The sequence below is a fragment of the Harmonia axyridis genome, chromosome 3, assembly GCF_914767665.1.
Source record: "Harmonia axyridis chromosome 3, icHarAxyr1.1, whole genome shotgun sequence".
Classification (NCBI taxonomy): domain Eukaryota; kingdom Metazoa; phylum Arthropoda; class Insecta; order Coleoptera; family Coccinellidae; genus Harmonia; species Harmonia axyridis.
This window is the reverse complement of record NC_059503.1, coordinates 29,328,882-29,344,761: the sequence shown is the minus strand read 5'-3', so window position 1 is coordinate 29,344,761 and position 15,880 is coordinate 29,328,882. Positions and strand designations below refer to the sequence as shown.

The window sequence follows — 15,880 nt, the reverse complement described above, 5'->3', positions numbered from 1 at the left end:
CCATCAGCAGATAATAGAAAAAATTTGATAATTTTGCCAGGATAAGCTCCATAGATAAAAGACCAGGTCTAATGGAAAAAATGATATCGGTTGATTTTTCTGAATTGTTCGTATGTTTCAGAATATAACATCCTGAACAATAAAGTCTATGGGGTCCAATTCAATCCTTTGACTAGTTTTCCAGATGTTCCAGATGTTAAAGTTGGAAAATGGCTTTTCTTCAAAGTAACATTACTCGTAGGAAAACGTCTTAAATGAAACCCTTTTGCGCCACAAATATTGCTTACTCATAAGGTAATAAGTTAGACTGGATATCGATTGAAAATATTGTTAGATAGATTATTAGATCGTAATTCACTCCGGTAATTGAAAAAGTCCTCATTGGAATTTCAAATTATGTGTCATTACTCTTAGTTAGAGTACACTATTATAATGTCAAACAGTATTGGCTTTGCTATGACCAGTTTATGAGATACAAATGGTAATACCTATATTAAAAGGGGCGAACGTTATTACAAAAGTTGTTGAAAAGTTGTATACAATGAAAACATTCATACAGAGTAACGTTAAGCTACACGTTGGTTTTAGTTATTGCTATTATCTCATTTTTCAATTGAAGACATTGTACAGGTGACCCAAATTCAGTGCTCACTGAGAGAATCTCAAGAAATTTTGCCTTTTGACTATTTTAGTATTTTGTAACTGATTTCAATTTGATATTACATCAATTATTGGGGAAACAAAATGTCGTATGGGCCTAGCTTTGGATCCCATCTCGAATTATTCATCAGAACATCGAACACAATTATCTGAGATCATTTTCTGCTCAAAATTTGGATTATATTCCTTCAGAAATCTGTACAAAATTATTGCTTGATGTGAAATGAAATGCAAAAATAATTTATTTTCATTCTCTCACCTTAACTGTGCTTTCAAAACACTGTTGAGCAAATTTGATTATTGCACTCTCATTACTCTTTCTTTAGAATAAAATATTTTCCAATACCGCTGGGAGTCTTTTACTTCACTATAGTTCAAATACTGTGAGATTCAAGAAAAGTGAAACTTTTGCTCAAAATAAAGCATAACCTATGAACTTATCGGATACCTTGGCGGCCATTCAATATACATGCATTCGATTGTACTTTAACACATGAAAATAAATCTTTTTCTTATCAACGCCGATTATAATTATAAAATAAAAAATTTTTTAGATGATATTTTTCTGACCTATTGACTTATTGGAATTAGATTGAAGTTATGAACCTATACAGCAACCAATTGAATTCAGTTTGTTTTTGGGTAGTCAACCAACAAAATGTAAGTATTATATTCACAATTCTTTGGAACTGTTTTCATAATTGGTTCAAAAATAGTCGTTACTTCTTGTCTATTATTACATGGATGATGTGCTCTTGAGTTTATGTTAATTTTTATTATATTCTGTTTATTCAGAAGTCACGTACAGCCTCACACCTTTGTGATTATATGTTTATACTCTGTAATTTACAGAATAAACCATATAATTATTATTATATCAATAAGGGGACTCTTTAAAGTAAGTAAGTTGTGAGTTGTTTTTGTTGTTGTATGATCTGATAAAACTAACTGACAAAACTGTTCCCGAAATCTATAATATGTAGCTATTCTAATGAAATTCAATACCTACATCCTTCATTATGAATGAAGTAACTGTGAATAAAGAAACTAAGAATGTATTTCTTATTTAAAAAATTCCATGAAATGATTTTGGGAATTTGATAAATTTCTAGTGAGTTGAGTTGTAACAAGTGATTTTAGATTTCACGTTCTCAGCTTTCGGGATTCATCATTTTATGTTATACCAGTTTATCATTTTTATTTTATAGATTTAGTGCGTTTCATAGAAAAAACATCTATGTATACTTAATATAATCGGTACATGCATAACAATTATTACTGCCTTTTATATACAATTGACATTGACAACTCAATTCATAAAGAATATCTTATATTATTACATAATTCTATTTTCATTATACGTAGTCTTGCTTGGAAATGAACTTTATTTGCACATCAAGACTCTTAACCATTCTTCAATTCTCTTGATCAAAATGCAATTTGGAAATCCGAACTAAAAATTTGAAATGACTTACATTAACAAACATCAGAGAAAATAATGGTGCCATGTATCCAAGTATAATCGTGCAGCATGCAAATAACTTTCGTTCGTAAAATTATCCTAACCTGTCTAAAATTTTATCTCTTGGATTCTGAAAACACTATAATTTGCATATGGTCTACGTTCTTTCGAGTGAGAAAAACATCAATTTTCAGTTAACCTGCAAGAATGCAGCCAGAACAACTTGCTCAATATTATTTTTTTGTATAATCAGATATATTTTTTAATTCTACGTTCATTTTGTATAATTTCCAATTTTCAAGTAGTTACGAGCTATCTCTCCTCCGTTTCTTGAAAAATATATCTGGTGAAGGCCAGTAAAAAACTGTATATCTGGAGAACGAAATGAACATCAGATCTGTTTTATGGAATCTATTATCAAAAAAGTATAACACTGTAAAAATTCCAAATGCAACAAACAAAATTTTGAATGAAAGAGGACTTTTGATGCAAGTCATTTATGGTCCATTAACATAAAAAATAGACCCGTCGTGGGTTTCAGATCTTTGCACTCTCCATACTCTGAATTCTTTTGACTGGGTGCAGATTGCCTCCTAAACAAACTTATAGATATACTCAATTTTGCAGGTTCTTCAAATCATTCCTGCTTTTTACTTCCTTAATCTGGTGCATTCACTGCCAGAATGACATACCAGTGCAACTTCTCGAAGCGAAAAACATTGTCATCCATGACTATCACGGCAACATGGACGCCAAGACATTAGAGCTTCTTGAAAACGTTGAAACTCTTACCTTGGATGGATGCAATTTCACAAGTTTCAACAAAAACTTTTTACATCCTTTGAAGAACCTTCAAAAATTCGTTTTCTCAAACAGTCAATTCAACAAAGTTCAAAGTGACATCTCAACCTGTTGTTCGAAACTCCGAACAGTTGAGGTGATCAACACCAAATTCGGGCCCATTAACCAGGACGATCTGAAGAGGTTGGCTCAAAGGAAGGCAATGGAAAGGTTCCATTTACACAAGATGAACATTCCCAATATTCCAGCTAACTGCTTAGTGGGATCGAATCTAAAAAGTTTCGAGGTTGAGTACAGTAACCTAGCTATAATCGAAGATGGTGCTTTCAATGGAATGGAAAAACTGGAAATATTGAATTTGAGGAACAACAAGCTCACGACAATTCCAACTGGTAGCCTGGCATCATTGAAGACTTTGAAGGAATTGCATTTGGGAAGTAACCTAATACAAAAAGTGGAAACGAAAGACATACCCTCTTTGCCCAATTTGGAGAAACTGAATTTGGGATTCAACCCTATCCAAGGCCTCAATTTGAGGGGTCTCAAGAAGAAGTTACCCAAACTGAAGGAGGTCGATGTTAGTGGTATGCGAGTCGATCTTTTGGCAAATTTAGGTGTTCCACTTGTTATGACTCCTATAATCATTCGTCATTCGAATTAAATATTTAATTTATGTATTTGATTTTTATTTATATTCAAGGAATAACATATAAAACCTAAAATTATGACATGATAGTGGTTATATTGAAGCTCTTTACACATTTGTCAGTAGTTAATTTTCTTTTCTCCTTAAAAAAACTATAGCTTCTTATATTCATTCTATCGATGCTCTATATCAGTAGCGGCTCGTGAGTGATTATCGTAGGTCGGCAGATTGTGGTTATGGTTGGTGGCTTTCACACCAGATTTAGGTTACTGCAAGTTGGTTTAAATGGTTGTGTCTTTGTAATTACTGATAACTTCTGCGAACTGGTTTTCAATAAAAATTATTGTTAAATACGTTGTGAGTCGAACATTATTCAAAATGAAATTCGTTCAGCTCATAATTCACTCTTTACCTAATTAAAATGTCCCTCCTGGAATTTTTCCATTTTTTGTCATTATTCTTAGTTCAAATTCACTATTACAATCTAAAACAGTATTAGCTTTGCTATCACCACTTTTTGAGTTACACAAGGTAGTATATCAAGAGGGGCGACCATTATTACGAAAGTTGTCAAAAAGTTGTATGCGATTAAAATTTCATACGTAGTATCGGTATGAAACTCGTTGACGTTTTCTTATTGTTATTTTGTCATTTTACAATGATAGACATTGTACAGGGTGTCCCAAATTTGATGCTCATAGAGGGCATCTCAAGAAATTTTGCCTGAACATTTCACAATTTTGTAACTGATTTCCAAATTTCAATTTAATATCGGATCAATTATTGAGAAAACAAAATGTCTTATGGGCCCTGCTATGGAACGCATCTCGAATTCTTTATCAGAACATCGAACACAATCATTCGATTTCATTCTCGGCTCAAAATTTGGATTATATTCCTTCAGAAATTTGAGCGAAATTATTACTTGATGTTCTCCTTTGCTGAAATGTAAAAATAACTTATTTCTTTCTCTCATCCTAACAGTGTTTTCGGAGCATTGTTAACATTGGGGAAATTTAATTATTGCACTCTCATTGCTCTTTCATTAGAACGAATTGTCAAATACCGCTAGTTGTGTTTTACTTCACGATAATTCAAATACTATAGGATTCAAGAAAAGTGAAACTTTTGCTCAAAATAAAGCTTAACCTATCAACTTATTGGATATCTTGAAGGCCAATCAATATATGAATTCGATTTTACTTTAGCACATGAAAATGAATCTTTTTCTTATCAACGCCGATTATAATTAATAAAACAATAACTTTTTTAGAAGATATTTTTCTGACCTATTGACTTATTGAAATAAGATTGAAGTTATAAACCTAAAAGCAACAAATTGGATTCAGTTTGTTTTTTGGGAGTCTTCACAACCAACAAAATGTAAGTATTATATTCACTATTCATATACTTTGACACTAATTTCATAATTGGTTCGAAAATAGTCTTTACTTCTAGTTTAATATCAAATATCAATTAGGGAACTCTTTAATGCTTCTACAAGTTGTTTTTGGTGTTGTATGATCTGATAAAACGAACTGACAAAAATGTTTTCGGAATCTATGATATGAGTAGCTATTGTAATGAAATTCAATATTTCTTATTTACCTAAACCCTTCATTATAAATGAAGTAACTGTGAATGAAGAATCTAAGAATTCAATTCTTATTTAAAAAATTCCATGAATTGATTTTCGGAATTTGACAAATTTCTAGCGAGTTGATTTGTAACAAGCTCTATGATTTTGGATTTCACGTTCTCAGCTTTGGGGATTAATTATTTCATGTTACACCAGTTTAATTTTCATTTCTTAACTTTAGGGCGTTTCATAGAAAAAAAAACATCTATACTTAATGCCACTGGAACATGCATAACAATTATTACTGACTTTTATATACACTTGACAACTCTATTCATAAAGAATATCTTATATTATTAATTCTTTTTTCATTATACGTATTCTTGCTTGAAAATGAACTTTATTTGCACATCAATACTCTTAACCATTCTTCAATTCTCTTGACCAAAATGCAATTTGGAATTCCGAACTAAAAAATTGAAATGACTCAAATTAACAAACATCAGAAAAAAATGGTGCCGTGTATCCAAGAGTAATCGTGCAGCATGCAAATAACTTTTGTTCGTAGTTAGTGCGAAGTTATCCTAACCTGTCTAAAATTTTATCTCTTGGATTCTAAAAACACTGTAATTTGCATATGGTCTACTTTATTTCGAGTAAGAAAATCATCAATTTTCAGATAACCTGCAATAATGTAGCCACAACAACTTGCTTATTATTATTTCTTTGTATCGTCAGATATATTTTGTATGATTTCCCATTTTTAGTAGTTCACGAGCTATATATCTGGAGAACGAAATGAACATCAGATCTGTTTTATGAAATCTATTATCAAGAAAGTATTACACTGTAAAAATTCCCAATCCGGAATCCAACAGATAAAATTTTGAATGAAATAGGACTTTTGATGCAAGTCGTTTTATGGTTCACTAACATACAAAGTAGGCCCGTCGTGGGTTTTAGATCTTTGCACTCTCCAAGCTCTGAATTCTTTTTACAGGGTGCAGATTGCTTCCTAAACAAACTAACATACTCAATTTTGCAGGATCTTCAAAACTTTCTTGCTTTTCACTTCCTTAATCTGGTGCATTCAATGCCAGAATGACATACCAGTGCAGCTTCTCGAAGCAAAAGACATTGTCATCCATGACTATCACGGCAACATGGACGCTACGACCTTGGAGCTCCTTGAAAATGTTGAAACTCTTACCTTGGATGGATGCAATTTCACAAGTTTTAACGAAAACTTTTTACACCCTTTGAAGAACCTTCAAAAATTAGTTTTGTCAAACAGTCACTTCAACAAAGTTCAAAGCGACATCGCAAACTGTTGTTCAAAACTCCGAACAGTTGAGGTGATCAACACCAAATTTGAACCCATTAACCAGGATGATCTGAAGAAGTTGGCTCAAATGAAGGCAATGGAAAGGTTCCATTTACACAAGATCAACATTCCCAATATTCCAGCTAACTGCTTAGTGGGATCAAATCTGAAAAGTTTCGAGGTTGAGTACAGTAACCTAGCTAGTATTGAAGACGGTGCTTTCAACGGAATGGAAAAACTGGAAATATTGATTTTGAGGAACAACAAGCTCAAGACCATTCCAACCATAAGTCTGGCATCGTTGAAGAGTTTGAAGGAATTGCATTTGGGAAATAACAAAATAGAAAAAGTGGAAACGAAAGACATACCCTCTTTGCCCAACTTGGAGAAACTGAACTTGGGATTCAACCCTATCGAAGGCCTCAATTTGAGGGGTCTCAAGAAGAAGTTACCCAAACTGAAGGAGGTCGATGTTAGTGGTATGCGAGTCGATCTTTTGGCAAATTTAGGTGTTCCACTTGTTATGACTCCTATAATCATTCGTCATTCGAATTAAATATTTAATTTATGTATTTGATTTTTATTTATATTCAAGGAATAACATATAAAACCTAAAATTATGACAGGATAGTGGGTATATTGCAGCTCTTTACACATTAGTCAGTACTTAATTTTTTTTCTCCTTAAAAAAAACTATAGCTTCTTATATTCATTCTATCGATGCTCTATATCAGTAGCGGCTCGTGAGTAATTATCGTAGGTCGGGAGATTGTGGTTATGGTCGCTTTCACACCAGATTTAGGTTACTGCAAGTTGGTTTAAATGGTTGTGTCTTTGTGATTACTGATAAGTTCTGCGAACTAACTATTGCAGGCACTATATGCCACTCGAAAAGTAAACATTTCTTCAAATGAAAAGTCGAAGAAAAAGCAAAAAATATACAAATATACAATATAAATGAATATTTATTCAATAACGAGAAAATATTGATACCGAATTATACTCCTCAAAGTGAAATCAATCTTAATAATTTTCAATGTATAAATGTTTCAATATATATGTATGTAGGATCCAGTTATCGTTCCCTGTAAATAATTGAGATGGTCAACCGGATACTTGGAGACCTATTAATTTCTTCAAGTGTCGAGGGCATGACAGTTTCAATGAATTTACAGGGAACGAATTGTTATTGTACATTTAATGTGAAAATGATGTGTTTTTCTTCGAGGTGTCGAAGATATGTCATGGAGTTGTAAATCTTGAAGAGATTTACAGGGGGGTTGTGAAAATTCGAAGACAATACGGTCGTACCAGATGTGTCACATCTGTGTATCAGGTTCTAGTCCTTCGAGATTATTCGATTTCCAGGAATCCGCGAAGATCTTTGTGGGCGGTACGGCAAAATTCTTATTGGACTAGGGGATGGTACTTTCCCTAAGGGTGTGGTCAAGCCGAAAGAAGGGAGGTCGATATTCGAGACAGGGTAAGTTCCAATCGGCAGAGAGCACAGTTCAAATTAAGCCGAAGACGGGTAGAGTTCAAATTAAGCCGAAGATGGGTAAAGTTCCACTTAAGCTGAAGACGAGTCAAGTTCGGTTGGTCAACTTAAGAAGTGAGACGAAAAGACGGTTCGCGGACTAAATTAAGACGAGTTAGAAAAGACGACCGAAAACTTGAAGTACGACGAAGACGTGATAAACGAAGACGTTTCGAGTAATCAACAAACGAGTTAAAGACGAAATTCAGTACCGTAGTGAGAAACTTGTAATTAAGACGTAATTAGGATCTTCCCAATACTGAGTTTGTACTGTATAAGTGTGGCTTTGTAGATAGATGTAAATAATTGAAAAGAGTTTAATTAGTACAAATCCAACAGTCACGGAGAAAAAGACGAAAGGCCAGGTAATCGAATCATACCTCTAGACGATCGATTAACCAAGCCTACATGTATGTTTCAATGTATGATGTTAATTCTTTTCAACAACTTCTGTTCTCAGATTTTGCTCTGCATATCCATAAGTCTATTTTTTTTATAGCCAAATTCTCAATAAGATTCTAAAGATGATAACATTGAAATGGTGTGGATCACAAATGAAGATTCCAAAGAAAAACTTCAGATGGCACATTTGCATTTCTTCGTTTCTCCCAGGAAATAATCGACAAAATTTCAAACAAATCAGTCGCTTTTCCGCAATAGGTATATCTATGATTTCGAGATTTATCAAATCGGAAGAATTTAATTATTTTTTCAGGGTTTAAGCTGCACTGCTCAATTTCTAGATAACCCATTCGATCGAATTCAGAAACATACGATATTCCAGTGAAATTTATATCCAAATATTATCTGAGTCCACGAAATTTAACCACTTTTTTTAAAATCAATCCATGATTTGAGCCTCACGAAATATGGCTTGAATATTCGTTATTCATTAATTTGTAACTGATTTCCAAATTTTAATTTGTTATCGTATCAAGTATAGAGTAAACAAAATATCACTGATGACATTGAGTGAATTCATTAATGGCACTCTTATTACTCTTTTATTAGAATGAAGCATTTTCAAAGGTCACTGGGAGTGTTTTACCTCATGTATTTCAAACACTGTGGAAAAGTAAAACCTAGCAAATTTTTGCTCAAAGTAAAGCATACTCTGAATTTTATCGGATACCTTGGTGGCCAACTAATATACATATACGATTTTACTTCAGCACAAGAGAATAAATCTTCTTCTTATCAACGCTGATTATGATTAATAAAACATGGAACTTTTTAGAAAATATTTTTTTGACCTATCGACTCATTGAAATTAGATTGAAGTAATAAATAGATGCAACGACGATTTGGATTCAGTTTGGTTTTGGGCAGTTGGAAATAACCAACAAAATGTAAGTATTGAATTAACTATACATATACTTCAAAACACTATTCGTAATTTGTTCAAAAATAGTCAGTACTGATTGTTTATTATTTATTACATATCAATTATGTAACTCTTCAATACTTCTGTAATTTTTTTAATATTGAAAGATCTGATGAAACTAACTGACAAACATGTTTACGGACTCTCGGGACTCTTCAATACTAGTAGCTACTAGCTATTCCAATGAAATTCGATATGCTAGCTGTAAAGAAACAAATAAAATTCCTATAAAACATTTTGAGTGATATAAATTATAACACTCTGACTTTGTAGTTTTCTTTTTCTGAAATCAGCGTAGAATAAAACATTTAGGGATTTCTTATTTTATGTCATATCAGTTTATGATTTTCATTGTATTTCAACGTCATTATTGATTATATTAGTCTTTGGGCATCATCTACAAACTTCGTGGTCCTTGTATCGGTCATAATTTGAACAGAGAAATAATTTTTATATATAGAGGGTTTTCCAATAAGTGGTTTCATTTTGATATTAAGAAAAAGTAAATTAAACAAAAAAAGGAATGTATTTTTATTTTATTATGAAGAGGAAGTGAAAAATTAACGTTGTTAAACGATATCAGCCAAATGTCACGGCTACGGAAGCAGTAACATAGGTATTCATATCATGAAATTTTCCATGAACAATTCACACATTTGCTGTACAGTGCATCCCATTTTGGGTGAGACAGCCAGGTTTCTCGCTTGTTATTTAAGATAGAGCCTTGCGGTTTTCACGTTCCTGTCCTACTTTTTCGTGAAACTCAAGTTGGTGTAATCAGATTTTGCATAGGGGAAGTGGGGTAGATTGATACAGAAAAATTGAAATTCAAATAATATGTGAATAAATGACATATTTTTGATTAATTTTCAAGTCAACATTTAGCTAAATGTATAAATATTATAATGCCAAGGGTAAAAATAGTTTAAGTAGTAGAAGAAAATTATTAGTACGTGTTTTGTAAAAAATGGCTTTTGAATCATTCTGCCCCACTAACGGGGCACTTAGATACATCACTTGGGGCACATTAATACAAAGTGGAGGTTGCATGAAATTTGATAAAGTATAACACTTTTATAAAAATTATTCTTTATTATTCTGAAAATATTGTAATCAGTCTTACAAAATGCTTGAAACTTAATTAAATTAAGAATTAAGAACGTCTGATTTCTTCACAACAGACTATCCTTTTATTCAAACAAATAAATCTCAGAAAACGAAACAAACACAATCATATAAAACCTCTTATACGTTAACAAAATAGTAAACTCAAGTAATATTATTAAGAACACTTGTATTGCTACTTTTATTGCACATTGTATGCGCTTAAATTAACTGAAAAAGTATACATAGAAGATGTTCGAGCTGTGCCCTTCGTACAGTTTGGTTTAGACAAGTGTAAAACAACATCTCTGAAATCAACGCTTGCTTGGTCTTCTACATCAGGGAAAACAAAAATATAAGAACTTTGATTTTTTCTAAGATATAACACTTGGTATTCAGTCAAACTGTATTTAGAAATGACTTTAGCTACATAATGAACTACAGTTTTCTTCTTTTCAAATTTAATAAGAAGGAAATCCCCAATATTTATATTTTTAGGATTAGGGATTTCAAACTCTCCACCTTCTTCACTTTCATCTGACACTTCATCATCGTCATCATCACTTAATTTCAATAGCTCATTCTCACTAGAGTCCGAATCCGACATTGGCTTCAAACGAAGACATACTCTTTTCTTTTTAGATTTTTTAGTTCGTGTAAGTCCCAATAAATTTCTTGCTGTTTTCAGCTCCTTTGCTTTTTGCTTCATCAATTTAACTTCTCGTTTTCTTTGTTTTTCCTCATATAGGATTTGTAACCGATTTTTTTCTGGTGTGTCAGTATAAACCCTGGATTTTCCTTTTTCTCTCCTTTTCTTAGATGTCTTTTCATTCAAAGCCTTTTTTGGATATGGTCGTACAGCTGCTGGAGACATTGTGTTATCATTAGTCTGACAGCTTGTTCCTGCCTTTGGAAATGGTGAAACGTTGAGAGGTGGAACAATATTCGCAGATGTATCAAAATCCGATCGGTTATCAAAAGGGTCCTTTTGTGTTTGGTCTCTGTTGCAGCTTTCATCCAGAATTTCTTCATTTGGACTTATTTCCAGCTCCACACAATCTACTTTCTGTCTCTCTATATCCTGGTTATTTTCTTTGTTTTCCTCTTGGAAACTCTCACTGTAAATTTCTATAGGTGCAAAATCGTCATCCCCGAATGCGAGTCTGTTAAATGGCCAAATACCTGGCTTTGAAAAGCCGCTTGTGATGTTCTTGGGTGTAAAAGACTCCAAAAAGGCAGATTTTGAAAGTTCTGCAATGTTATATATGGATATGGTCTTACCAATATTTCGAATGTGCCAATCATTAAATGCTGTTTTTAGTTTGCTTTTGAATGGACCAAAAACACTGACATCCAGCGGTTGTAATTTGTGTGATGTGTGTGGTGGCAAAGAAAGATAGATAATCCCATTGTCACGACAATAGTTGACAGCTTCAATAGAAATGTGTGACTCGTGGTTGTCGCAAATAATTAGAATTGGGTTATCTTTAGAGCATGAAGTTTGTCTTTGAATGTGTTTAAGAACTTGTATGTACAATTCTGCCGTCATCCAGCCGCTCCTGTTTGCCAAACCAAGACTGCCTTGGGGAGCCCCATTTAAAAACGGGTCTTTAAAATGAACTCGAGGAAAAATATAAACAGGAGGAAGAGCAGAACCTGTTGCTGTGACTATTCCACAAAACGTTACCAATTCTCCACGTTCAGCTGACACAGTTTGTCCTACTTGCCTTTGTTTTTTATCAGCCAAAACTTTAGGAGTTGGTAATACTGTATTAATACCTGTTTCATCCAAATTGACAATACGATCAGGAGTAAATTTATAGCGTAACATTACACGCTCAAAATTATTAAAGAATTCAGCCACAGCAGTCTTATTGAATGCAAAACTTCTAGCAGCGCTTGTATTTTCAGGCTTTCTCAGGCTAAGCTCTTGATTTCTCTTTCTAAATCCTGCTGCCCAGTCTTTCCCCGCGCATTTATTTTTTTTCCATGATTCTGGATATTTGCATCCCAAATGTTCTGCATACTCGTATGCTAATGTTAAAAGTTGCTGCAAGGATAACCCATAATGCATCTTGCTGCAAGTTAACAAATATTCGGAAAAAAGTTTCTCTTGCTGGGCAGTAAATACTTGAGCAACAGTATACTTTGACCCATACAAATTAGAAGATGACGATTGGTTTTCCTCTGAAGCTTTTCTAAATTTTTCAACACGATGCTGCAGAGTTGCAGGTTTGATACCATATTTTTCGGCTGCTTTTCTGATAGATAATACCTTCGATGCAACTTCAGATACGGCGCTCTTGATCCTCTCTTCATCTAAACTACGTCTTTCAGTCTTGGGCTTGTATGTGCGCACCATTTTCTGATGACAGAATAAAAAACTACCTATGTAATTTCAATTCGAAATATTTAACAATTTTATTGGGGCACATTGATACACATCAAAGTGCCCCGTACTTTGTTGTATCTAAGTGCCCCAAGAGATTTTTTTCAAAATGAAAATTATACAAAAGAAACTAACTAAATCATTTTGAATAAAATACTAAATCCATAATATTAGATTCCCCAACTTACCTTTGGTATATATAGATCCTCGCAAGATGGTACAAAACACCGAATAAACACTTTTATATTGCACGTCCCTTTTTAGTTGGTCGCACTCAAAACACGTTACTACTTGTAGAGCGCAAACGGCTGACTGTCGGTCGCCGCGAATTAATAGGAAGCGTTCAAACATTTCTATGAGCGTTTTAGAGATGGCAGCACTCGAATACATCCAATTGATTATTGGATAATGCTTGCGTATCTATGTGCCCCTTGCATCATTGTGCCCCCTCTCCCCCTAACTGTTTCCGTTCAAAAGATACAGGCTGATTTTGGAAATTGATACTTTTCGGACCCCTCCTTTATCTCCGAAGTTATTAGAAATAATGCAGATGTAAAAACTACGTCTCAATCAGAATTCTGCGTAGAATCCAGTGGCGTACTCAATTTTTTTTTTCGGGGTATTGTTTTGAAGATTCAACACAAACCTATATTTTTTTAATGGAACACCCTATATATCATTACTTCGTTGAATTCGTTATTTTTTTCCCTTCAAAATTATGTATGATACTATGTAGGTAGGATGTTCAAAAATGTTAAAAAAAACACTAAAACATCAAATAATAATGATTTTTTGTTAATGAGCAATGGATTTCCCATATGAAAAAAAGGATCAATTGGATAATTTTCATTTGTGATTTTTATTTAAAGTAGAGTAAACAAACAAAGATAATACACTCATCACTAACATGAAAAACAAAACGTAGGTACCTACCTAATAGCAACAAATGAATAATACAAAAATTCATAAACATTGCATAATATCTAACAGATTAAACTGTTCAAATGGCTGTCCATTTCAAATACAATCGACGTGGGTTTTAGATCTTTGTACTTTCCTGGCTCTGAATTCTTTTTACATGGTGCAGATTGCTTCCTAAACAAACTAACATACTCAATTTTGCAGGATCTTCAAAACTTTCCTGCTTTTTACTACCTTAATCTGGTGTGTTCACTCCCAGAATGGCATACCAGTGCAGTTGCTCGAAGCAAAAGACATCGTCATACAAGATTATCACGGAACCATGAACGCCAAGACCTTGGAGCTCCTCGAAAATGTTGAAACCCTTACCTTGGATGGATGTAATTTCTCAAGTTTCAACGAAAACTTTTTACACCCTTTGAAGAACCTTCAAACAATAGTTTTGTCAAACAGTCACTTCAACAAAGTTCAAAGCGACATCTCAACTTGTTGTTCGAAACTCCGAACAGTTGAGGTGATCAACACCAAATTCGGACCCATTAGCCAGGATGATCTGAAGAAGTTGGCTCAAATGAAGGCAATGGAAAGGTTCTATCTACACAAGATCAACATTCCTGTTATTCAAGCTAACTGCTTAGTGGGGTCAAATCTAAAAAATTTTGAGGTTGAGTACAGTAACCTAGCTAATATTGAAGATGGTGCTTTCAATGGAATGGAAAAACTGGAAATATTGATTTTGAGGAACAACAAGCTCAAGACCATTCCAACCGGTAGCCTGGCATCATTGAAGACTTTGAAGGAATTGCATTTGGGAAGTAACCTGATAGAAAAAGTGGAAACTAAAGACATACCCTCTTTGCCCAACTTGGAGAGAGTAAACTTAGGACATAACCCCATAAAAGAGATCAATTTGACCGGACTCAAGGAGAAATTACCCAAACTGAAGGAAGTCGATGTGTCTGGTATCAACATCGACGTTTCTAAAAACCAAGGAGTGCCCCTAATTAAGGTTGCCTTAGATTAGGTTGTTTATTCCAGCATCATTCAAATTAAATATTTGATTTTTTTTATTAGATTTTCATTTACATTCATGGAATATAATATACGAACTAAAATTATCTCAGGATAAGTAGGTGTATTAAAGTCTTTTCCTCATTAGTATATACTCACCCAACTTTGTTCTGGTTCAAAAGAACTATAGCTTAATTTTACATTCATTCTATCAATGCTCTATGTCAGTGGCGGTTCGTGAATTATTATCGTATCTCGGCAGATTGTGGTTATGTAGGTTTTCAAACCAGTTTTAAGTAATTACAAGTTCGATGAAATGGTTGTGTCCTGTGTCTTTTTATTTTTTTATTGATAATTTCTGCGGACTAACTATTTTAGGCTCTATATAAGTATCACTCAAAAAGAAATAGGGGAAAAAATTTATATCCAATTTAAATAAATATTCATTTCGAAAATGAAATTCAACGTAAATCTCATTTTTGGAAGTGAAATTCATTTTAATTCATTAAATTCCCTTTTGTAGAACAAAATCCTCATTTATATTCTAAAGATTACGTTAGTTATCGAAATGATGTTGTCACCAATAAAGATTACCTAAATAAAATTGGAGGAGATGGGACAATACTAGATTTAAATAAAACCCGAGTGCCCCTTGGGCACTCAATATCATTATATTGGGCGCTGGGTTCCGACGGTTCCGTTATGGAGAACGGAATAGAAGGTGGAATGAGTGTGGAGGGTAGAGATAAGGAGAATAATCTTCCAGTTTCAAAAGTGTCCGTTGAACTGATCCATTTGGGGCTGCTAGTGTAGCTAAGGGGTGACTTTGATACTAAACGTCATAAAGAACTGATAAAGTAAAGTAAGAATTAAACAAAGTCGAAAGTATGTCTGCCTTCTTGAATTGATTACCGTCTAGCTACTCTGAATTCCTTTTCAGCTGGTTTTTTTCTCCATGTCCTCCCAATAATTTACTCCTTGCTATACTGTCTCTATTTTAACAAAAAAAAATTAAAATTTAAACAGCTCCTTCTGGGTGCTGCAGTTTCTTTGTCAGTTAGT

The 15,880-nt window shown here is 33.5% G+C and overlaps 1 protein-coding gene across 1 annotated transcript; it reads left to right on the top strand.

The window, feature by feature from the left end:
* The first annotated feature begins 1,290 nt into the window (after positions 1-1,290).
* LOC123674647 (leucine-rich repeat-containing protein 40-like) lies at positions 1,291-14,874 on the top strand. Its single transcript, XM_045609591.1, has 6 exons — positions 1,291-1,320; positions 2,750-3,570; positions 4,919-4,952; positions 6,194-7,025; positions 9,324-9,358; positions 14,012-14,874. Coding segments are annotated over exons 1-6 (2,544 nt in total). The 5' UTR covers positions 1,291-1,318; the 3' UTR covers positions 14,832-14,874.
* The last annotated feature ends 1,006 nt before the right edge of the window (positions 14,875-15,880 follow it).